The sequence below is a fragment of the Trypanosoma rangeli genome, assembly GCF_003719475.1.
Source record: "Trypanosoma rangeli strain AM80 chromosome Unknown Tra_15.4_contig_00132, whole genome shotgun sequence".
In the NCBI taxonomy this organism is placed as follows: Eukaryota; Euglenozoa; class Kinetoplastea; order Trypanosomatida; family Trypanosomatidae; genus Trypanosoma; species Trypanosoma rangeli.
Window position 1 is genome coordinate 14,116 of NW_021705875.1, and position 22,360 is coordinate 36,475.

The 22,360-nt window shown below is 56.2% G+C and overlaps 8 protein-coding genes across 8 annotated transcripts, besides 28 other annotated features; all 8 read right to left on the reverse strand.

The window, feature by feature from the left end:
- Window positions 1-41: a microsatellite.
- Window positions 42-316: 275 nt separating this feature from the next.
- Window positions 317-373: a microsatellite.
- Window positions 374-575: 202 nt separating this feature from the next.
- Window positions 576-3,317, reverse strand: TraAM80_04499 (uncharacterized protein; the record flags this gene model as incomplete). Its single annotated transcript, XM_029381425.1, has 1 exon — window positions 576-3,317. One exon carries the CDS (start codon window positions 3,315-3,317, stop codon window positions 576-578), a length of 2,742 nt encoding a protein of 913 aa, XP_029238754.1.
- A 135-nt stretch (window positions 3,318-3,452) lies between these two features.
- Window positions 3,453-3,498: a microsatellite.
- A 209-nt stretch (window positions 3,499-3,707) lies between these two features.
- Window positions 3,708-3,765: a sequence feature (A-rich).
- A 220-nt stretch (window positions 3,766-3,985) lies between these two features.
- Window positions 3,986-4,009: a microsatellite.
- A 104-nt stretch (window positions 4,010-4,113) lies between these two features.
- Window positions 4,114-4,189: a microsatellite.
- Window positions 4,190-4,434: 245 nt separating this feature from the next.
- Window positions 4,435-4,467: a microsatellite.
- A 53-nt stretch (window positions 4,468-4,520) lies between these two features.
- Window positions 4,521-5,408, reverse strand: TraAM80_04500 (kinesin; the record flags this gene model as incomplete). Its single annotated transcript, XM_029381426.1, has 1 exon — window positions 4,521-5,408. One exon carries the CDS (start codon window positions 5,406-5,408, stop codon window positions 4,521-4,523), a length of 888 nt encoding a protein of 295 aa, XP_029238755.1.
- Window positions 5,409-5,838: 430 nt separating this feature from the next.
- TraAM80_04501 (putative kinesin) lies at window positions 5,839-7,392 on the reverse strand (the record flags this gene model as incomplete). Its single annotated transcript, XM_029381427.1, has 1 exon — window positions 5,839-7,392. One exon carries the CDS (start codon window positions 7,390-7,392, stop codon window positions 5,839-5,841), a length of 1,554 nt encoding a protein of 517 aa, XP_029238756.1.
- A 585-nt stretch (window positions 7,393-7,977) lies between these two features.
- On the reverse strand, window positions 7,978-10,377 carry TraAM80_04502 (uncharacterized protein; the record flags this gene model as incomplete). Its single annotated transcript, XM_029381428.1, has 1 exon — window positions 7,978-10,377. The coding sequence occupies one exon, from the start codon at window positions 10,375-10,377 to the stop codon at window positions 7,978-7,980; it is 2,400 nt and encodes a 799-aa protein (XP_029238757.1).
- Window positions 10,378-10,467: 90 nt separating this feature from the next.
- Window positions 10,468-10,497: a microsatellite.
- Window positions 10,498-10,532: 35 nt separating this feature from the next.
- Window positions 10,533-10,561: a microsatellite.
- A 39-nt stretch (window positions 10,562-10,600) lies between these two features.
- Window positions 10,601-10,650: a sequence feature (A-rich).
- A 51-nt stretch (window positions 10,651-10,701) lies between these two features.
- Window positions 10,702-10,732: a microsatellite.
- Window positions 10,733-10,847: 115 nt separating this feature from the next.
- On the reverse strand, window positions 10,848-11,720 carry TraAM80_04503 (uncharacterized protein; the record flags this gene model as incomplete). The annotated part of the gene is made up of 1 exon (XM_029381429.1): window positions 10,848-11,720. One exon carries the CDS (start codon window positions 11,718-11,720, stop codon window positions 10,848-10,850), a length of 873 nt encoding a protein of 290 aa, XP_029238758.1.
- A 247-nt stretch (window positions 11,721-11,967) lies between these two features.
- Window positions 11,968-11,989: a microsatellite.
- Window positions 11,990-12,212: 223 nt separating this feature from the next.
- On the reverse strand, window positions 12,213-13,886 carry TraAM80_04504 (uncharacterized protein; the record flags this gene model as incomplete). Its single annotated transcript, XM_029381430.1, has 1 exon — window positions 12,213-13,886. One exon carries the CDS (start codon window positions 13,884-13,886, stop codon window positions 12,213-12,215), a length of 1,674 nt encoding a protein of 557 aa, XP_029238759.1.
- Window positions 13,887-14,162: 276 nt separating this feature from the next.
- Window positions 14,163-14,192: a microsatellite.
- A 43-nt stretch (window positions 14,193-14,235) lies between these two features.
- Window positions 14,236-14,273: a microsatellite.
- A 772-nt stretch (window positions 14,274-15,045) lies between these two features.
- Window positions 15,046-15,078: a sequence feature (GA-rich).
- A 7-nt stretch (window positions 15,079-15,085) lies between these two features.
- On the reverse strand, window positions 15,086-17,371 carry TraAM80_04505 (dual specificity protein phosphatase; the record flags this gene model as incomplete). The annotated part of the gene is made up of 1 exon (XM_029381431.1): window positions 15,086-17,371. The coding sequence occupies one exon, from the start codon at window positions 17,369-17,371 to the stop codon at window positions 15,086-15,088; it is 2,286 nt and encodes a 761-aa protein (XP_029238760.1).
- A 639-nt stretch (window positions 17,372-18,010) lies between these two features.
- Window positions 18,011-18,048: a microsatellite.
- Window positions 18,049-18,091: 43 nt separating this feature from the next.
- Window positions 18,092-18,139: a microsatellite.
- A 72-nt stretch (window positions 18,140-18,211) lies between these two features.
- Window positions 18,212-18,241: a microsatellite.
- Window positions 18,242-18,320: 79 nt separating this feature from the next.
- Window positions 18,321-18,337: a microsatellite.
- Window positions 18,338-18,533: 196 nt separating this feature from the next.
- Window positions 18,534-18,585: a microsatellite.
- Window positions 18,562-18,608: a microsatellite.
- A 250-nt stretch (window positions 18,609-18,858) lies between these two features.
- Window positions 18,859-18,902: a sequence feature (A-rich).
- Window positions 18,903-19,045: 143 nt separating this feature from the next.
- Window positions 19,046-19,070: a microsatellite.
- Window positions 19,071-19,122: 52 nt separating this feature from the next.
- Window positions 19,123-19,141: a sequence feature (GA-rich).
- Window positions 19,142-19,169: a microsatellite.
- An 8-nt stretch (window positions 19,170-19,177) lies between these two features.
- On the reverse strand, window positions 19,178-21,502 carry TraAM80_04506 (CYC2-like cyclin 4; the record flags this gene model as incomplete). Its single annotated transcript, XM_029381432.1, has 1 exon — window positions 19,178-21,502. The coding sequence occupies one exon, from the start codon at window positions 21,500-21,502 to the stop codon at window positions 19,178-19,180; it is 2,325 nt and encodes a 774-aa protein (XP_029238761.1).
- A 97-nt stretch (window positions 21,503-21,599) lies between these two features.
- Window positions 21,600-21,636: a microsatellite.
- Window positions 21,637-21,642: 6 nt separating this feature from the next.
- Window positions 21,643-21,652: a microsatellite.
- A 248-nt stretch (window positions 21,653-21,900) lies between these two features.
- Window positions 21,901-21,933: a microsatellite.
- The last annotated feature ends 427 nt before the right edge of the window (window positions 21,934-22,360 follow it).

The window sequence follows — 22,360 nt, forward strand, 5'->3', positions numbered from 1 at the left end:
TATATATATATATATATATATATATATATATATATATATATCTGATGTATGTTGGCAGAAACCTCAAACGGAACAAAACGCAGAGCAAATGCTCTCAATTGAAGCTTAACCAACGATGCTGCTACTACTACTAAGAATCTTAGTTGGATGCTTACCGCTTATAGCGTGCACGACTAACCATGGAAAACAAAAAAAAAACGAATACAATAAGAAGAACGTATAAAGGGCAGTAGAGGAGTATAGACCCATATCGATGCATGTATTTATATATATAACACGTTGACAGCGACGCAGAAAACGTGGCAAGAGGCACACATCTCCCTCTCCCACAACGTCTCTCTTTATTTCATCTCGTTCTGTCTCTCTCTCCCTCCCCCCTTCCTTGCCTCGCCGTGTCTGGCAATGACGGCAAGTGGGCGGTGACTCACAACCCACTCCACCCAAACAAGAAAAAAACAATCATGGATAACAAACCTTGTTTGCATCACCATCATCTATGCACTCAACCAGGCTCCACGCACTGTTCCTCCAACGGCGTCGCGTGTGGTACCGCAATGCAACTTCTACCGGCCGCGTTATCCACACAACTTCCGCCCTGGTGGAAGTGAGGCGGCTGCCGTCGTCGTCGTTGTTGTCGCAATGACGCCCTCGTAGGAAAGTGTTCTCGCCGTGGGAACATTCTGCAGACCACGTCTTCCGCGTCGTTGTGCGCAATGGCCTGCGAGACTGCTGCTGCTGCCGCCGTTACCGTCTGCCGTCCCGTCGATGGTAGCGTACAGCGCAACAAGCATGTCGGAAGAGAGCACAACGACGCCGTCACCTCGGGTGCTCCTACCACGGCGAACGTGCCAACTCCCGGCCCTGCGCGACGCACAGAAGAGTTGAGAGCCAGATCTACCCCACCCTTCGCAATGACGCCGCCTGGGGGGCGTTGCGGAGGGAAACACGCGGGGGGTGCTTCGCCTGCCGCAGAAATGTAAGACGGGGGCCTTCGCTTTCCGCCGGTTTGGACGCCGCAGCACGAATGAGGGGGACTTTCTCCGCATCGGTGGGACGACCACTGGAGAGGTGTCCAAGTCTGAGGCGGTTATGCTGCCATGGATCAGCCGCGGCGTGGAGTCCGCGGACGTTGCGGCCGCGTCGTCAAAGAACTCACTTGGAGGTCGTATGGAGGGGGAGAAGCTTCTCCCACGACTATCGTTGTCTCGCGTCATACTTCGTTGCTTGTTTTCATCGTCCACTTCCGCTCTCCTCCCTAGCCGCACCACGGTCTGCGCGGGCATCGGTGTTTCATTGTCTTCCCCCTCCGCAGCATCAGCGTCCACAGCGGTGGGAGATTGGTAGCAATGACGCGGGAGAGAGTGGACGCCCCCGTTCCCGCTAGCGACAAGCTGCGGCCATGGCATCGCCGCCTCCACCCCTACGCGACGCGGTCCACGGTACTGTGAGGAAAACCGGCCTTCCAGTACCCGCTGCCTCGCACCCATGTTGCACATCCCCTCTTGATGAGCGTCCTTGTAGCTCTCGGTCATGCCCTCTAAACACTTGGGCGACTCCTTTGCCACGGAGCTCCTGGTGCTGCGCCGCGCTGGCATCGCTCTGCTATCGCCCACGGAGCTTTTTCTAATGCTCTGCCCCCTATCTTCCTCAGTGCCACTCTGCGGGGCCTGCAGGGCGTGCGCAGATTGCGCCTGCGGTGCCACTGCGCGACCACCCACCGCCGTGCCGGTGCGCTTTGAGCGGACCTCCACCAATCGCCGCAGCTCCCGTCGCATTGCCAACCACACATCCTGTGACAAGTGCGGTACTACAGCCGCCAAGCGTTCATGTTCCTGCCTAATCTCTTGACGCTTCTTTGCCCGCGTGGAGGCCTCTCTACAAAGCGTACTATTTGTTGGACGAATCGGCAGGGCCGCTTTACCGAGAGCCGGGTTCCGCTGCGAGACGCCACCGTTACCCACCACACACCTCCCACCCTCCGCCCCATTCTGCGTCCTTCTCTGCCGCTGGGCTTGTACCTCTTCCCCAGACGCTCTTGAGATAAATAATGAGGTACGCCTCACGGTGCCATTCCCACGAAGATCAAATGCAGAAAAGGCTGAGGCTCCACTGTGGAGGGCGGTAGGTGTGCGAGTTAATGGTGGCGTCGATGTTCGTTTTCTGCCTTCCTGAGCGGCACCACCTCGACCACCAACACCACTGGTAGCGGTCTTGGTACGAGGGCCTCTCTCCTGCGGTGCGGTTTTCTCTCCTGACCTTTGCGGTGTCTTACCATCGACGGTGTACGGCGACGACGCAGCTGCATGCCGCCTAATTCCCATGGGGAAGTAGGTGGTGTGCGTTCGCTGCAGCCGCCTCGGGGATTGTGGAAAGCACGGCGCAGATGGCGTTCTCAAAGCTACGCGTGGCTTCTGTGTCGGCGTGGGTAGCGCCTTTACCGCCGCAGAGCGTTTACACTGCTGGGCGGCAGTGGTAGCGTGCGCCGAGGCAGAGGTGGAACAAGCGCACCACCGCTGCAGCGACGTCATGTTCACACGCGGGGCGTTAGGGGCCTCATGCGGCGTTGGATTCAGCGAGGGGGGCCGCCGCAGCAGGTCCATCGCACCCGCTTTGGTTTCACGAGGAGCTTTTTTTTTATTGGGGGTTCTCGTAGTTCTTGCATCCGGCCGGGCTAAAATTGCGGCCTTCTTTGACGCCGGAGAGAAGGCCGTGACAGTTCCCATCGTGGAGGTTGTTTGACGTAGCAACGCTGCATTGACCTGCCGCTGCGGTGTGCAAGGAGGGCCCTGCTGCTTCTGCGGGTGGGACTTCTTTTTCCCAGGCTCAACATTCACATGAAGCAGGGAGGCGCCCCTCGTATAGGTGAGGGAGACAGTGCGGCGGCAGGTGTGTTGCGGTCGTTGTGGCTCACGCCCCCCCGGGCTAGACCACGGTGCCGTTGCGCTCTTGCGAAAACCGCTCGTCGCGAGCACCTGCGGGCGTTGCCGCTTCATCGCACTACTGTGGGCAACAGCACCGTGCCCCTTCTTCGCCCTCTCCGGGGTGGCGGGCGGCAATCGCGCTCGCAGCGGAGCCGTACGACTCCGCACCCCGTGTTTATCTGCAGCGCTGTGGACGTCCCCTGCATGCGAGGGCAGGGCGCCAAACGCCAGGCGCTGCGTAGCGGACCGCAAAAGGGGACGCTGCTGCTGCTGCTGCTGCTGCACCTGCTTTTGGGTCTTAGTGAGTCGCGTGGACGCTGACACCGCGGCGGTGTGGGTCGCGGTCGTCGCCGGAGCAGACGGAGGTGGAGGAGGAGGAGGAGGCGCCTCCCGCATCGCGTTGTCCGCCGCTGTGCCTCCGTTGTGAACGCTGACCTTGCCGGAGTCCCACGGTCACCAACCGCACGCAGAGGGGAACCGAGGGGAAGCACCGGTCGGGTGGTCCCTCGTGCTTTCTCGCTCCTGCAGTTTACAGGGAAAGAAAGAGAAACAAACACAGAACACAATAGAAAGAGAGGAGGGGTGTATGCGATGAATCAAGTACAGCGGCGATGCGCCACCCACCAACCATGCGGGCCCATCCGCCTTGGGCGTGTCTGCCGTGTGGGGTTGCCACGCCTCGAATGTCGACGTCACATCCACAGAGAGAGACGAGGAAATAATACATTCAACCCAGCTTAAAAAAAAAAATACACACACAAAGACAAAACTTCATTGATGCTCGAGAAACAAACAAACAGACACAAACAAAAGCAAAAAACAAAAACAAAAAAAAACATGCAAATCGAGTTTGACGACCAACCAACGATGTCAAGCGGACAACATGAGCAACATTGAAAGATTAAGAAGCAGAAATGCATAACAAACAACAACGACAAAAATGATGGGAAACACACAAACATGCCGCCATATAAATACATACATCCATGCAGTGAACAATGACAGAAATGGATAACTTACGAGTGTCCTCACAATTAGACAAATCAAATAAACCACGAGGGTCACTCGTCCACTTCCTCCTCCTCCTCGCATACACACACATATGCACGCATGTATATTCCTGCGTGTGGGTTCTCGGCTCCTGCCACACAAAGGATGTACACAGAGGCGTATTTGCATCCCACGCGCTTTTCACTACTACTACTACTACTACTACCACCACCACCACCACCACCAGCAGCAGTAAGAACAACAAAACCACCTCCACCCCGTTCCCCTTCCCTCCTTGTTTTTGCCTCTTCACACGTTACATTTTCCGTCTCACGTGAAGTACACACTTCCCCCCTCTACTTCTTCTTCTTCCTACATTCGTCCGTATTTTTGCCATACTTAATAAGGTTCCTGTGCTCTTTGCTTCTTTTCAAAAAAAAAAAAAAATATTTTTCTCTCTATCACACCCTCCTAATATTCCACGCAAGTAATTCCATCACACGCCACTTAGGTGTGTGTAAACATATATATATATATATATATATATATATATATACTAAGCAATTTCATGGCTTGTCTTCCTGCCCTCCCCACATTGCGGGACGTCGCCTACGGCTGAATCATGTCTTCCACGCCATACTGCTCCAGCAGCCGTACCATCGATGACCTATCCGCCATGAAGTGGCACGGTGAATCGAGGCTTGTCACCTCCTCCGCATCACTGCGATCATCATCATTGCCGCCATTGCCGTCGTCCTCAGACGCTATTGTAGGAATTAGGCCTGTATAACTGCTGGGTGGCGCACTCGTGCCACAGCAGGATAACGACTCGTCAGTGGGCACGCCATCCCTCTCCAGGATATTATCCTTCCGCTGATGTATGAAGGGTACACATGCGGAGAGCACTCCCAAGACGTTGGTGGAATGGCGGGGTTGCCACCATGGGGCATCGGCCACGCGACGTCGCCACAACGTACGGCTACCTGCGTCACTCCTGTGTGAGTAGTGGGTTCTTCTGCTGGGCCTCCTCACGAACCAATCAGGGGTGTCCGCGTAGCCCTGAGAACACGCCCCACCGTTAGGGGTGACGAGGCTTTCGTGAAGGGGCGACATGCTATGCAGTTGAGTCTCCACTTCTAATAGCTTGTGCCGCTCTTCAAGAAAGAAGTCTTCTATCCGTTCACGTTCTCTGCGTTCCTCCCGCAGGAACGTTGTATACTTGACATGTTCGCTCTGCACGCATGCGGCCTCCATCCCATTCTTTCTGAGCACCTCTAGTAGCTTATGGGGTGAATCTTTTTTCGTGGTGTCGTAGATGGCCCCGTCATCCTCCTCATGGTTGCATGGCAGGCCATACATAATATGTGAAAGCGTGAGAGATGGAGTCTCGTCTTCCTCCTCACCCGCGGGCCGCTCACCGCTAGAGGAGGTGCCATGCTTGTCGTTGACGCGCGCCCCCACCTCTGCAGCCGCCGCCTTGTCCATCTCCAGGGTCATCGCCCACTGCTGTCCCGCCACGAGAGCACCCAGCTGCTTTTCCAAGCACGCGATTCGATTCAAGGCGAGCTGCAGCTTTGACCGTAATTCCTCCTTGGTTTCATTGTGGTTGATAACCGGCTGGTTGCGTATCCGCTTGGCGCGGTTGGCGAACTGCAGAGTAGAGAGGCTCTCCGCCGCATCCCGCGGCTCCGGGGAAACGGTGCAGAGCAGCGTGGTGAATGCGTTGCCGCCGATGCTCTCCTGCAGGAGGCGTGTGAGCTTGGAGTCCCGGTAGGGGATGTGCGTAAACTGCTCCCGCTCCTTTCCGGTGGCCGTCAGTTTGCGAATGACGTTTCCAAGCAACGTGAGGGAGAGGTTAATTATCTGGGCCTCCTTCAGCCGCTGCCCCTCCGCCCCGGTCACCGAAACTCGCTCGGAGCCCGCCAGGTCAACCAGCGTCAGAAGCGAACTCGTTCTGCCCCCGCCTTTCTGCCCCAGCCCCTCTGCCCCCCCCCGCTCCCTCCTCAACGCCCCACTGCTGCAAGGCGACAAACAAAAAAAAGTGGGAGCGACTGCTGCGTTCATTCAACGAGGTAGAGCCGCGTCGGCGCATCCGCGTGGCCCGCAGCAGCACCTGCATGGCGGCGTCAAAGGAGCTCACCGGATGCCAGGAAAGCCCACTCACGGCAACGCCCCAGCTGGGGTCCTCACAAATTCTTAACTCGCGTGCTGAGGAGGGCACCGACCGCATGAAGCGCGATAGTCGCGACCACGCGGCTCCAGAAATGCAACGCGGGTGCGGGCTCCTCCCGATGTTCTCCGTGGGCTCTACAGCGTCGGATAGGAAGCCATCCTCAACTGTCGGCAGGGGTACCGTCCTGATCGCAGTGGCGGAGTTGGAGTGACTGACGACGCTCGCGGCATGGCTGGAGTAGTTTGACGGTGAGCACTCAGCTAACAAATCCCGCATCTCCTCCTGGTAAAGCTCCAACGCCCCGATTTCTGCATACCAACCAGGCCCGATCGGCCCCTCACTGTCCCCATCCTCGTCTTCCTCCTCCAGGGCATTCCTGACGAGGTCGCTGGAGTCTTTCTCCTTTTCCGGTTCCATTGGAAACTTCTCCTGCAGCAAAGTGAAGAGGCCCTCCAACATGCGCGGCATCAAACCAAAATCCTCCACCTTCTGCAACCTTTCAGGGACGCCACCGGCCGGCCCAATCATCGAGTGCGTCTTACCGCTTCCACTTTGCCCGTAGCACAGTATGGTGGCGTTGTACCCCTTCTGCAGGTGCCGCAGCATTTTATACCCAACACACACCATCGTATCGTTTTGATTGGCGGACTCGCCAAGCGCGGCGTTGTAGGTGAAGAAGGTCCTTCGACCTTCGTGCGACGCAGCTACGGCAGTGGTCTGCCGGGAAGACACAATGGAGGATACACTTCTGGGGGTATTTACCAAAGCCGGTGACTCCCGCAAGGGCGCCGTGTACTCCACGATACCGGTGCCCCTGATGACGCGGCAACAAGGCGGCATCATATTCTTTGACACCTTCGGTCGAACCCGCACGATGACGCACACTTTGTCCAGCTCCAGTTCACTGAATGTGGGTACGGCGGCCTCCTCAGACGCCACGGAATCCACTGTGTTGGGTGCTACAAAAGGCGTGTTCAATTTACGCTGGGAGCGGGTTCCCGCTGCTGCGTTGGTGCCGTAACTATTGCTGAGGAGGAGAGTGCCTTTGCGGGGCTTCGCCACGGCGCCTGCGGCACCAAAGACAGCTTCCAACTGGGTACTGTCGTAGATGCCGCTGCTGCTGCCGCGCGACATCGGCGTGCCCTTGGACGCGGGCGAGCCCAACTGCAGCCGCAGGGAGCGTCTGAGGATGTTGGCGGGCGGGGTGGTTGGTGGCGTAACTCTGCTGTGACCAAAGGCGTTTGGCAGGGACGAGGTGTTCGGCGTGTCGGTTTTGGCTTGCCCGCCGCGGTACGGCGGCACGGACATGAAGGTGCAGCAAATAAGAATAAAGAAAAAAAAACAAAGTCAACAGGAAAAAAGGCAACTAGTTAAATACTCCCACGGGCCCGTCGGCGGTGAGTGTGATGGGAAAGAGGACTGCTGCTGAAACTATTTGTACCGCTACACCTTCGCATAGAAAGCAAGAAAGAATGGTGGGGGAGGAAAAAAGCAGCAATTCCGGCATCTTCATTTGCTCTTTTTAATTTAATATTTATTTATGTGTTTGTGTGTCTGTCGCTCACTAGCCCTCTTTAACTCAGGGAAACGCCAGTAATATTATCACAGGCAAAGGTGCACAGTGTCATGCACGTATGTGTGCATACATTTATTATGCGCCTCACTGTGTGGTATGTGCAGCACCGCTGCTCACACACTCATGTGCGCTTCCTTTTTGTTTTGTTTTGTTTGAAGATATTTTACTCGCCCCCTCCAAGAGATGCAACAGCTGAAGAAACTCGGTCTAAAGACTGTAACTACACACAACAACAGCACGCGGCAAGAACTGAACGAGATCCATGTATGCATGTGTTGTGTACATGCGCCTCGCCAGTGTGTGTGTGTGTGTTTTTTTTAGCATCCAGAGGTCACCACCACCGGCTTGCCGCTCTTGCGGTGCACGCGAAGCTGCGTTGGGTCAAAGCCCTTTTCGTTTGAGCGGAACACCGCCCACGACGGAGTCGGCGCTGCGTACTCAGCAGCCGTAAAGTCAGTGCGCCCGCTCCTGGCTAACGCGGTAAACTTGTCGTAGTCAATCCACGTGTGCCACACCCCCTGCACAAGGAAGCGGCGCAGGGCAATGAGAACGCAGCAGCTGTGCTCGTGTTCGCATGCAATGCAGTACGGGCCGCTAGACGCCGCTGCCGCTGCTCCTCCTTCCTCTGTGGTGTTCTCGTTGGTATTATTCTCCTTGCTGTTATCCGACGTCTTATTCTCGTTACTATTAAACTTGGCCCTTGCGGTTGCTGGTTCGGGCTCCTGACCCAGCCATGTTCGCTTGTCCTTGGGGGCAGTGTCGGCGGCCAGCGCCGCGCAGAGGTCCGCACAGAAGCGTACCACCTCCTCGTGGCGCGGCACGTTCTCCTTCATCGTGAGTGTGGAGGTGGCGCTTGTGCCGCAGTACGTGACACCTTTGACCTCGATGAAGTCCGGCCATCCGAGTCGTACAAGATGTGCGTAGGCGGCAACATTCTCCGTGTTGTACTGATTTACTAGCGTCAGGCGAAACACGGTGCGCTGCGGCTTGCGACGCAGCTCCCGTATGCAGGCCAGGCAGCGTTCCCAGTAGTCTTCAAAGAGTGGGCGGTCAATGCGCTTCAGCTCCTCCGGCGTGGGGGCATCAATGGAGAGGTACAACTGCGTCACCGGCTTCAGCATCCGCAGCTGCTCCGGGAACTGTGCGTTGGTCACCATGAAGGAGGAGATGCCGCGCTCGTGCAGCAAATCCACAAAGGCGTTGATCTCCGGGTACATAATAGGCTCCCCGACGAGGGAGAGAGCGCAGTGACGCACCTGCATCGCATCCTCCAGTCGCTCCGGTGTGACACCGGGCACCCCCCGCATCTGCTTTATCATCTTCTGGTGCCCTTCAATTCCGCCGGCAACAAGCTGCTGCGGCGGGTCGACCTTCCAGCGAAACGAGCGTGAGACGGGGTTCGTATGGTGCCGCCAGCAGAAGACGCACTTATTGGCGCACGCCAGGCTCGGCGTCATCTCCATGCACTGGTGCGAGGCAATGTTGTAGAAGGTGTGCTTGTAGCACCCGCCCCGGCCACGCAGCATGGCCTTCGTCCAGCGGCACAACTTCACCCCGCTGTGGGAGCCGACGAGGTGGTAGCCCTGCCGCTGCAAGTTTTGCCGCAGCCGCGGGTAGAGCAGCTCTTGTGGATCACTGGCGGATGTCATCGACGCCTCCCCCTCCGTGCCGCCATCATCGTCATCCGTCACAACATCCTCCACATCACCCGCGCTCTCGTTGGTGTTGCTGCGGCTGTTATTCAGCATCTTGCCGCCGCCGCGCGACTCATTTCCCGCTTCCTCCTCCTCCTCGTCCTCACTGTCGGGCGCCGCACGCACTAGGCTCGCAGCATCGTCACCTGTCGGTGACCGCGTCCCCTTCGCCCGCTGCGGCTTTCGCATCACCACAACCCCGTCTGCAGTGAAGACGACGCGGCTGACCCACTTCACCAGGGACGCCGTGAAGACGTTGAAGAGGGAAACCGTATTTGCCTCACTAGCGTACACTGGCGGCACCACAAACGACGCCCCTAGGCCATTGCACCACGTGTACAGGTTCTTCGCAAATCGGTTGAAGTGTTTCGCGCCATACGCGACGTCGCCCAGCCCAAATATGGCAAACCGCGTCTTGGCGAGGGCATCACGTGGCACACGGAAGTCGGTGTACGCGTCTTGCAGAAGATCCGCAAACGCTTGCGACGACCCTGGCGCGGTGCCGTTTGTGTAGGTGCTTGCAATGAGAACCACGAAGCTGTAGGCATGGCTCTCTAGCAGGTGGTCCACGCTGCACTGCCGGCCCTCCTCAGCGAGCTGCAGCACCTTCACCTCAGGCACGTAGCGCCCCCCGCGGCAGCAGACGGAACCCTGCTGCGCTTCCTCGCAACTTGCCTCATGCAAGACGGTGTTCAGCGTGGAAAAGAGCTTGTGCGCCAGTGTGCATGCCGTGTTCGACTGCGTGGCGTAGGCGATGAGGATCTTTTTGCCTGCACCTTCGTCCTTGCCGCCATTGACTGATGCCTGACAGGAGCAACTTCTTTTTGCCTCCCGCGTGCTGCCGGCGTCGGCGTCCATCGCAGACGTCGCATCCGCCTGCGCCTGTTGCCCCATCTTTTGCATTTTCTGCTTTTCGCGATGAAGTGACCAGCGCCCCAGCAGCGAGGCTATCGTCATTGTGAAGACAGGGAGGAGGGCGCCAAGCAGCGCCCACAGCAACATGTCGGTGGGTACATCTATCATCGTCGAGGCAAATGAGCGAGTGGACGGCGAACGCACACACACACTTCTGTTTCTTTGCCCGCCTCACCGCTCTGCCTTTTCCCACACAAACTCTCTCCCTTTCTTTCTCTCTCTATCCCTGGATATATAAGAAGACTACGTGCAGCGCCCAGAAAACACGCACACACACACACACACACACACAAGAGTAAAAGGGGTGAGGTAAGTGAGAACGATACGTGCGACCAAACGAGACAACAAGAGAATAATAAATTAAAAAAACAAAACAAAACATAGAGGGAATGAAGGAGACGTGGAGTCCAAAAGGCACATGCCTCCCCCTTGACACACACACACACACACACACACACGCACAATACACTTCCACTAAAGTCGAAGGGACATGAAGAGGAGGAGGTAACTACAGTAAATGATTGGCGCGCAGGCCCTCCGCTGCAGGCACCACTCCCAGCCGCGATGGTATAACACTATCAGCTCCCGTCAATAAATTTCAGGGCGGATATGAGCTGCTTTCGCGCAGTCACATGATCGTAAAACTGCAGCGCACTCACCGCCTGCTTGGCACATTTCTGCGCACTGATAATGGCGTCCATTGAAGGACCACCGGTCCCAATACTATTGCCGGGTGCCATCATGGGCACCGCAGGCACCGGCTGCGGTAAAGGGCTGCTTGGCTTATACGGCGGCGGCGGCGGCGGCGGCGGCGGCGGCGGATCTCCAAAGCCCATCACGGGCTGCTGGGCCGCTGTGGGAAACAGTGGCTGCTGCTGCTGTGCCTCTCTATCATCGCTCGTGTCGTCTGTGGCAGCGTCGTCGCGGCCCTCCGACATCCCCGCGGCGTTGGGGCTCTCGTACGGGACGCCGCTCTCAAGCGCCTTCTTCATGCGCACTGCGATGTAGCGGGCGTAGTCGCGCCGCTTCGCTGCGATGGGGTCAAGCTCACCGTTCTCAGTAAACTGCGCCGTGGCATCCAGCAAAATGGAGGTGGTGAAGAATAACCGCACGAGGCCCATGTCCGCCGGAGCCCCGCTGCGTTCCGCGTCGTCGGCCCGCGTAAACAAGGTGAGCGCCATCTTTGTCAACAGGGTGCGGCCGTCCGCTTCGGTAACACCCGGCCCGAGGCGCTGCTTGTCACTTTCCAGGGCCTCGAGAAGCTGGCGCAGGTACTGCGTCCCGGCGTGGTCCTCCTTCCGCCGCTGCCGCATGGCCAGGTGGGCAACGTGTGTGCGCAGAAAATACGCGATGGCGGGCTGCAACTTGTCAAACTCATCTGCCCGCTGCAGGTATGGACGCAGTGTTGCCACCCAGTGCTGAGGCACACTCTCGGTGAGCGAGGAGGACATGTGTGTATACTTACTTATAGCTGCGTGTACGCTTCCTCTGCTGGGAGGTCATGCGTATTACCGGCGGGAGCAAGATACAATGCAGAAGGCAAAGCAAGACTGCCACCAATTATAAGACAACAACAACCGTGAAAAGAGACCCCAAACACAAGACACCATGACTCCTCCCTCCCACCCACGCAACAACAAGAAGGAGAAAATAAGCTGCAGACTGACTGACACACGCAGACTTAATATAATAACCATGTGTATGTATCTATGTATGCATGGGTGAAGCGGGTATCTCTATGTGGCGTAAGACTCTGGAGATGCCTCTTCTCTTCTCCCCCACCCCACCCCTTTTCCTTTTCTTCTTTGCGTTTACACCATCTCCATAAGGTCGCACGCATAGTGTCAGGTGAAGTTATTACACACCTCACATCCTCGGTAACCGCAGCGGGTTATATCTGACCCACCCCGGTAGTACCACGCCGTTCTTTATTTGTCACCTCCTCAGTGGAGGAGCAGTCGTTGCTGACGGGCTGCACGCTCTTTGCGCAGCGCCTCCTTTTCCTCTTCGATGCGCTGGAGTTCATTCACTTCGCGCTCCGTGCGCAGAATAGCACTGCGTACGCGGGCGAGTTGTTTGTTGATGGCGTAGCACTTGGCCTCACAGCCGTGATCGAGTCGTTGTGCCGCGGTGTTGATTAGCGCAAAGGCAAGCCTTCCCTCCTGCATTCGCAGGGACCGCAGCTGGGTGCTGGGATGCTTCGAGAGTGCCACATCCCCCATTTCATCCTCGCCTGTTGCAGTGGAGGCAGCAGCCGCAGCCGCAGGAGCTCCCACGGACCCGCGCACACCGCCAGCGTTCCCGAAGCTCTCAGAAGAGATGCTGCGGCTAAACAGTGCCACTTCTATTTGTGAACTGTCGTTGGGTTGTCGCCGTTGTGGTTGTAGTGGTGGTGGTGATGGTTCATAATTTGCCGTTCCCCTGGCGGTAACATCTAACGCATGTACAGGGCGTTCCCCACTGCTGCCCCTCCTGTCGCTGTCGCTGCTGCTGCCGCAGTGACTACCTGCACGCTCCTCCCGCCACGCATGCCTGCTCTGCCGCAAGGGGTGAAAAGGCGGCAGTGCGGTTGCTGCCGCTGTGTGGGCACGGTGTTCATGAAGTCGCTTCCGCTGCGTCGGCTCACCACGCTGCTTCTCTGGTAAAGACTGCCGCAGTACTGCGCCTTCGTGGCCCACGCCGCCGCATAGCGCCACTGTTAGCAGTGGAGACACCGCCTCTGCGATGCAGAGCGAGAGCTGCTGCACGACGGCCCCCTCCGGCTCAAACGGATTCCCGGGCGGCAGCACGGCCGCTGCGTCCGCAGTCTCCGGTATCCCTAAAATGCGACGCAGGAGCGGCTGCAGTTGCTGGTGCGCCTCAAGGAATTCCACGAGGGTATCCTCGGACGGGTCCGCGTCGAAGCAGGCAAAGGCGTCGTCCACCCCCCGCAGCGCTCCACGCACCTCAGCGTGCAGGTGGGCAAAGTACGCTGACCACAGCCGGCGCATCATTTCCAGAAAGCGCGCCGCGGCGTCCGATGCGGTGAGCGCAAGCGATGCGGTGAGTTGCTCCGCCGTCACCGCCGTTGCTCCCCGTTCTGCCGCGGGCAATCGTGAGGCCCGCTGTGACACCCCACCACCGTCATCAGCATCATCACAGTCCTCGTCGTCGTGGCCACGACGACGGCTGGCACACCAATTCGCCTCCTCAACCTCTCGCTGTGGTGCCCCGTCCTCCACCTCGCCGTGCCGCCGCCACAAATCATCATCACTGGCGTCCTCACTGTGCATGTTAGATGGGGTCGCCACTGCAGCCGTGGCCGCCTCCTGCGGCGGTCCCAACGGGTCCCGCAGAAGTTGCGTCAGGCGCCGGCGAAAGGCGTCCTCCTGCAGAAGACCACGCACACCTGCGGGCATCTGCGCCCCCCGCCCCTCGCCCCTCTCTGGGTGGGCTACCGTGCCTGCCCCTCCCCTGTCGAGCACCGCACCGTCGGCTGTCTCCGCTGCCTGCAGTTGTGTGTGGAGCTGAAGCAGCAACTCCCGCTGTGCATTGTAGGCGCCTGCGTAGCGGCGCAACTGCAGCTCCAGCTTCTGCAGTCGCCCCTCAAAAACAGCCTCCATTGCCGATGATGCCATCACGCATGCTTACCCCACGCCGCACACACCTAGACGAATATATGCCGTCCTCTACGAAACTATTTCCCCCCTCTCCACCAAAAGCGAACATGCAGAAGCAACAGAGCAAACAAAAACCGTACACGTTTATGTATGCATCGGCGGCCACAAAATTGCAGAGAGGAACAGTGTAAGTGAGTAGGAAGGAAATAAAAAGGATGATGCCCACAGTTCTGTTCGTGTACACTGATGCTTGCACACCCACACGCACACACATGTGGCCTTGCATTCGCAGGATGTGTGTGTGTGTGTGTGTGTGTGCGTATGGGGCACAATTTCCAATTAACGCAAGCGCCGCGGGAGTGAAGAAAACACAACAAAAAAAAAACAACACCACAACAAACAACAGCGACTAAGACCCATTGACATAGTTAACCTCGTTTATGCAAATATTTACATCCACATAACTATCTGCCTACGTGTATGCTCCCTCGTTCCTTCATCCTCCCCTTTCCTCCATTCACCTCCCTCCCTCTCCCCCTTCGAAAGAGAAAAAAAACGCCGCCGTGACAAAACACACATGCTGACAGGAAAAGAAGCCCTGCGAAACAAAAGAGAGAGAGAAGAAAAAAAAAACAACAACAACACCATAACTCGTATATAGGCAAGCACACAAATGCATGTATATTTATACATACGCCCCAATTGCAATCACATGAAGCACCACTACCAACGCAAGCCATCACTTCCACTCCATGCATGCTTAGACTTTGCTTTGCCACTTCAAACCCCCCCACCCCACTTCAGTTGCACACACCGCGCTGATGTGCATCTCTTCGTCGGCGTTCCACGACTACTTTTCTTAGTGGTTGTGGCTTTCCGTTTTTTTTCTTTTTTTTCTACCGAAACAGACAAAAAAAAAAAGACATAGTCCGACGCTTTACAGCCATCCTCCTGCCAATCCCTTGGCGGAGTGTGGAGAGAAAGTGAAAGGCAAACAAATATACAAACAGCGGAGCAGGTGTTTATGCGGCCAAAATTAGCCTACCAACACAAACGCTTCGCAGATGCACGCCAACACACAGACTATATATATATATATAAAGAAAGAAAAAGAAAGCAGGAGGAGTGCCCTTCTACAGGAGAATATTGTATCTGCTTATATGTTTGTCGGGTGCGTGAGAAAGAGAGAAAAAGAGAGAAAGAGAGTGAGTTGAATCCTACTTTCCCTCGTCACCATCCAACTCCCGTAGTGCAAGCACAAAACCAATATTTGGGTTGATATCTCGTTTTCGTTTCTTCAGAAAGGCAAATGCTTCCCGGTAGCTTTTCACGACCCTCCGGGCGGCCCCACAATCCCCACCGTGGTCATCCCTGTGGTTTTGATGGGCAAGGCAGCAGCAGCACTCACAACATCGGCCACATGTGCCACGGCTTCCCTTCACTGCAGTATCGTCATTGCCTGCAAGCGGGAACAAAGGAGTGGCCGCCATCGAAGGCGTGCCCACAAGGGTGGGAGATTCCTCCATCCGCTGCTGGCTGTAGCAGCCCTCGGACACCACGAGGGTGTCACCGTAAAACATAAGGTAGGCAAGGACAACGGCTGCGCTTCGACTTACACCCATGCGACAGTGCACAAGTACCCCACCCGGCACGCAGGCGTTAGACGACGCATCCGCGACCACTTTCGCATCGTCATGTTCGTTCGCTTCTGCCGCAGTCTTCCTTGCACTCCACAGGGCGCGCTCGCGACGGTGCAGCTGCCTATGAATTATTCGTGTCAGTGGTCCAAAATAGCGTGCAATGTTTTCATCGCTGTGGTCCTTCAGCGGGAAACAAATAAACTTGATATTGTAGTCGTTGTCCGCCACGACGTCGTCTATCACGCACTCTTCGGCAACGTTCAGCACAAGTGAGATACCGTGGGCGGCGAGCGCAGGCAGCTTCAAGGCATCGCTGTAAGAGCCCAAGTAGAGCCCTGGCAGCACCATCGCTGCGTCAAACAAAGTTGTACTGTCTACACCCTGTGAAGTAGGCGGACATAAAGCCGCCACCACATTTTGGCAAACGTTGTTGAATGGAATCGTCCCAATGGAGCCTTCCTGTGAAACTCCCGACGGTACTGTGGGGTCACACCGCAAATAAAATTTTTTTTGATAGTGCGATGGCAACACACGCCTCCTGCCACTACTGCCACCACCGTCGTTGTCAGTGGGCCCCATCTTCATGGTGGTGGCGGCGGGAGTTTTCGTAACGGTGTTTGGAATTTTTGCCATCACGGGGAGCGCTTCCGCGTCGCCGCCATCAAAGGCAAGCATGCAGGGAGAGACACACGGCGTGTCTGTGAAAAGGCTGCCCCCGCTTCTCACAAATGGGGGCTGGTTGTACGCCTGAAGCACGCTCCTACTGTAGCCGCTGCCAAAGCTACTACTCGTGCTAAACTCAACGTCACTGCTGTAGTGCTTACAAGTTGGAATCGCCTCACCCGGCGCCGGCCACAGCGGGGACGCGGGAACACAGATTTGCAGCTTTGCGGAGACCTCAGGCCAGCGATGATGCACACCACTAACATCCTTGTTGTCCGCAAATAGTACTTCTTCGAACTGCTGATGTTGTTGCTCTGTAGCTGCATCGTCTTCTTCTTGCTGCTGTTCTTCTTGGTGATGACCCTCTTTTTGCGTTCCCGACGTTGCCTCAGTTCCAGAAGGCATTTGGTTCAAAGAAAACCGTGTCTGCAAGCGTGGAGCAAAGTTGTAACGAAAATAGTTGCGCTCTTCTTCCTTCTCATAACAGGAGTGCGGTTCACTGAGGTTGCTGCTGCTGTGAGAGGGGGGTGTCGACAAGCCTATGCCCAGGGGGGCGGCAGGAAACGGCGTCTCGTTCATCGAGGACGTTGCCGACCGCCCATGCTCGGAGTGGCTCAGCGCTGGCGTCAGCATCGCCGTCTCATTTGGCGTAGCAGACGCCTTGGCGGTAGCACCCGCGGTGGCTGTCATGCGTGGCGTGGGTAAATGCGGCGGTACCCCCGTTGCGGGGGACCACGGCACCGTCTGCTTTCGTTCCCCGCACGTCCGACGACAGATGACGTTGATCACGGCCTTCATGTGAGTGCTGCTGCGACCAAAGGAGGACATGCGTGCGTGAATGCTGGAGGTGGGGGTGCCGGTGAGCGAGACATGTGAGGTGCTTCCAACGACGAAGCTGCCCGCAGTGGCTGGCACGCCGCCTCCGCTCCCACCCCTGGATGTCCCCGTCGCCCAGCGACTCTCCACCGTCACGGTGGCGGCTGCAGCGTGCTGCTCCTCACGCACGTCCGTCATGCAGTTGGGAACGTCGGCATTCGCGGATGGCGCCGGCGGACACGTATCCTCAACCTCGTCCACGCCCTCCTCTCTGCTACCGCCTTTCTTCACACCAAGGTGTTGAGCTCCTTCTGGTTCCTGGAGCGGGGGCTGCCGTTGCCTCTCCTCGGAAGGCTCGGCGCCCTCCTTACCGCTTCCCATCATTCGTGATGAAAGGCCCAAATACGCCCAGCAGTCCCAGCGCGGAAGCGGGAGGCAACCACACGCCCGTTACACCACACACACAAAAAAAAACAACACTCTGACACGCAGCAGAGTCTTGATTGCTTCCTCACAAACTCGCTTCAGCGCAGAAGACTCCAACCAAGCCGCTGCTATTCTCGTTTGGCTGCTCCGCCGTGAGTCCAACTATCCGTGTAAATAAATGAAATACGTACCAATGTCTACCACCCCCCTCCGCATAGAAGAGTGCGCAATCCCTTTCCCACAAAGGGAGAGAGAGAGAAAAAAAAGCAACAATGTAAGAGGAAAAAGAGGGATCACACACCGTACCCCGTGCACAACAAGCCGCATGAGTGGTGGTGTTGGGAGACGCGCCAAAGCAGACAAAAAAAAAAAAAGAATACGCCACGGGGGCACTCAAGAAGAGACGCGAAGAGCCGAAAGGTATCCAGCCGGACGGCCGTATTGTACGCAGACATCTCTCCCCAGCCCATCCTGCTCCTTCTTGCCTATAAGCACCTGCCCGCGTGCTTGCTGTGTGTATGTCTGACTATGGGGGGAAGCAGGCGAAGAAGTGGGAGGAGGAGCCAAGAAGGGATGCGACAATGGCAGCGGCCAAAGGTGTGTGTGCGTGTGTGTGTGTGTGTGTGTGTGTGTGTACGAGGAGCGCAGCAACAAATGGCGATGGTGGCCGGAACGGCAAACAACAACAACAACAACAACAACCGACGAAAAACAAAACAAAAAAAAAGTACGGCTGGGTGGAAGCGTACGAGAAACAATATAGAAAGCAAAGAAAAAGCAAAAAGAACCAACCAACCAAGAGAGGAAGATAGATAGATAGAGAGAAGAAATAGGACAATCAAAAAGGTGTCACACCACTTACTCCTCCAAGTTTCCCTTTACGCCTCCACCCATTATGTTTCCTGGCATATATATATATATATACTTACACACTTATTCACGTATTACTGCTGCTATTATCATTGCCGTTACGGCGGCAAACACGTCGTTTCACATTTAGCACTCACTGCGTGCAGACGCACGTCCGGTGATATCCACTCATTAGATGTGTCTTCGTGACGTCGGCCCGTTTCCCGCCCTTCCGCAGCACACCCCACCCCCACCGTCTGCTCGTGTTAGGCTCTTTCTTTCCCTTTCCCCATCTCTTTCACTCTCCCTCTCTCTCACTCTCTGTGCCACACTTGCACTCACACTCCTCACCATTGTTTCCTGAAATTTTACAAATATACGTGTATAAGTGCAATGCATGCGCGTACCACCGACATCCTTTTGCCTCCCATCCCTTTCGTCCCACTCGCCCACGCCTCCTTCCATTCCTCCTCCAACTTCTTCTTCTTATCCTCCTCTTTGTCCGTTCGTTGTTGGTGTTTCGTATGGTTGTTCCCTTCCATACATTTTTACACCTTTTTTTTTTCTCCCTTCCATTTTATTTTTTTTCCCCGCGGAAAGAGACAAACAAACATAAAACAAAACACACACCGACAAACAACAGATTCCCTCAAGATGAGGGAAAATTCTTCACATACGGAATATAATAGATATAAGCTTTAAAGTTTGTTGTTTTTATTCTGCCTTATCCATCCCGCCTCCTCCAGCGTATCCTTCACTCCCTACCACCACTCCCCTCCCCTCTTTTTTTGTTTTTGTTTTTTTGTTTCCTCAGGCCCGTTTTGATGGCCTTCGCTGACGCTGCCGCGTACCTCGGCGCTGGAGGAGGAGGAGTTACGCGGGAGGGGAAGGAAGGGGAGGGGGGGGGGGAGACGCCTAGCAGTAGTCCTTGTAGTGCTCGGGCTTGGGCCGCTTCCTGCCCACGCACTGTGCCGTGACAGATTCCTCGGGGTTTTCTACGCCTAGCCGCGGCTGGGCAGGGAAGTCGACTGGGCCGACGCCGCCACTGCCGTTTGCGTTGCTGGTGTCCTGACCACTCGCACGCCAGTTGGTAGCGATGATGGAGGCAAATCCCGTGCCATTCCCATTGAGCTGTGCATTGTTGTGTTTGCTGCTGTTGCTTCGGCTGTGGCTGGGGTAGTTGCTCTTGCTGGTGTGCACGGTATGGCAGCCGCTACTTCTGGTGGTGCTGCTACTACCCTGTTTTGTCGCGGTGTCGTGCTCCTCCCCCTGGCCAGTCCCCACCCGCTGGGAGGATGCATGGTGGTAGAGGTGTTGCTGGTGCCGCGAGGTGGAGAAGTTCCTATTTGAGCCTGTTCTACCCCCGTAGTGGTACGGCTTCGCGTGAATGCTAATGCATGAGCTGGGGGCAGCCGCTGATGTCGCAGAGGTCGACATCGCACGCTCCAGGATGCCAAAACCCGCACCGCTACTACTACTACAGCCATCACCAACAGTAGCGCTAGTATTATTAGTATTCGCATTGCCATCATACACACCTCCACCTTGCCACTTTGAAAGCTGTAACGGCATCCATGCGGTTCCGGCCCCACTCTGTGCGGCAACGGTTACCGCGGCTGTGTCATGGGTGTGGCTCTGAGTCTCGCCAGGTCCACGACGACAGACTGTCGGCAAGATGACCTGATCCAGAGGCCCGCCCACCATGCCTCTGCCGTGGTAACCAGGCGGATTCCGCGGGAACAGGGCTCCGTGCGTGCTCATACCCCGGCTCTTCGCACGCTCATTAGACAGGTCCTCAGCCTCGTTGCGTCGTATGCGGTCAAGCCGCTGCACAGAGGCGGCCTCAAAACGCTCCTTCCATGGCCGTAGATGCGCAACCCAAAAGTCCCGCTGCGCGCTCCGCCGCGTCGCCCCATCGGCGTCCTCCGCGTTGACGGTGACATGTGCCACCAGCCGCAGGAGCAGCGCCTCCAACGTGGCGTACTCGGCCTCCTCAACCCACATATCCCACTCCAGCCAGGTGCAAAAGCGCAGCTCAAGCTTGTTGATCTCCACGTTGCTGATGCCCCCAATGCGGCTGTAGTACTCGTTGCTGTAGTAGACGTCATCCCGAAGCTTCGCCCCGAGCAGCGCGCTGGTAATCATGAGTCGGTGCACGTTATAAATGCTAACGGGGTGGTTGATAAAGTGGGAGTACTTCAGCAGCAGCATTAGACTTACAATGAGAGTCTCCCCACCAACGCGGCTGTAGCGCACGATGCGGTCCACGTACGACTCCACAGACATCTGCGGAAGACGGTGGGAATGAAAATCTGAGGTGAGCACGGGCTCCGCCTTGTTCTCCTCGCAAAGTTGCTCCAAAAACAACGTCACAGCCTCACGCGCAGTTGCCACATCCACCCGGGATTTTAGCAGCTCGTGGGGGGGCGCTACCACCTTCAAGTGGTAAGCACAACTCACGTGCTTCTCTGTCTCCGCGGCACCACCAGCTGCAGTCACGCCTTTGACATCGTTCATTGCCGCCTCTACGCCACTGGTGTCCCCCCGGTGATGACTTGGGAGCGGTGCGGTGCCGTGCGAGAGCCCGCACTTCTGCCGCCTTTGCAATTCTTGCTGTTGCCCACCCGGTGACAGTTGCTGCTGCTCCTGCTGTGGTCCCTCTTCATGTGTGTGGCCGAATCCCTCCTCCACGGTTGTCGTCGGGGTCGTGTTGGTGCCCGTCTCGGGCGTCGGCAAGTCGTTTGAGGAGGCGGTCTGTTCCTCCCCTTCGTTGTCGACCTCGCCGTTCTCGTCCCCCGTGTCCTCCACAGCCGCCATTGTTACTGGCCCTTTCACCGTCGCTGTCACCGTCGCCGTCGCCGTTGTCACCGCCAAGTTCGTCGACAGGGGCACGGTGTTGTACCCCTGCCCACCCGCACCACCGTTCTGCGGCCACATGGCAGAGAAGTAGGACGCCGCCATAGCCGCCGGGGAAGGCACGCGGGTCCCACCGTTCATCGTAGTAGTATTATTATTGTCACAACTTTTGTTACCATCACTATTATTATTGCGATTGGTATTACTGCTGCTGTTGAGGTTCGAGTTGCTAGCAACTTCCGCTCGGGCGAAGCACGCCGGGGCCACAGACAGGTGGCTGGTGAACGGGGCATTCGGCATCCCTACAGGTGGGGTAATTGCGGTCGTTGTGGGCGGCCGTTGCGCTCCTGTGAGAGGAATCGAAACTCTCTCGCAGGACAGCATACAAATGAATATATGTGTATATCGTATGCCGCTTTATTAAATCAATAAGCCGCTCAAAAATGCCTCGCCTACGTGCAACACTCCTCCTCCTCCTCTTTTATTCTTGTTGGTTTATTATTATTATTATTATTTTTTCTTTTTTGTGTGTTTGATGTTCCCTTCTCTTGTTTTGATTCCGCAAACGTCAGCTGTTTGCGTCTCGTCCTTCGTTGCACCTGCGCACACTCCGCCCTGTTCCCCCTCCCCCCTCGTTTCGCCTTCTTACAGCTACGTTGATGTGTGTGGGAGGGGGAGGTGAAAGTTAGCCTTTGACAAGGTACGCTTTGCCTTCGCCTTATGTATGCGGTGCCACCTCTCCTACCGCGTGTGTCCCTGGCGGCCTACAAGTATATAATAGAATATATATATATATATATATATATATATATATAATACGCTTACAGAGATGCAATGAATGACGCTTACTAATCTCCTTGGCGTTCTTTCCTTTGCCCCCTCCCCACCCTTTTTTTCCTCCTTCTTCCGCTACTTCTTCCTTACACCCCTCCTGCTTATGTGAGCGTGTGTGTTTTCTTAAAATCCTTCTCCCTCCCCCGTTGCCACGCTCAGTTGCTGCTCAAACTTCCGCCTTTCCCTTCCCTGTTACTGTGCGTGTGTGTGGCTCGCACGCGCAGAGATGGCGGTGGAAAAACAAAACGCAGCGGAGAGAAGTGATGTGTTCAGAATACATGCAACAAAAAGAAAAAAAATTATTATTTTTTTATCTCTTCACATATAATAATTCCCTGAGACGCCAACCGGATGCGTCTTCTCCAGAGAGGCTTCTTCACTCCATTGCGGGCTGCAATGAGTGGGACG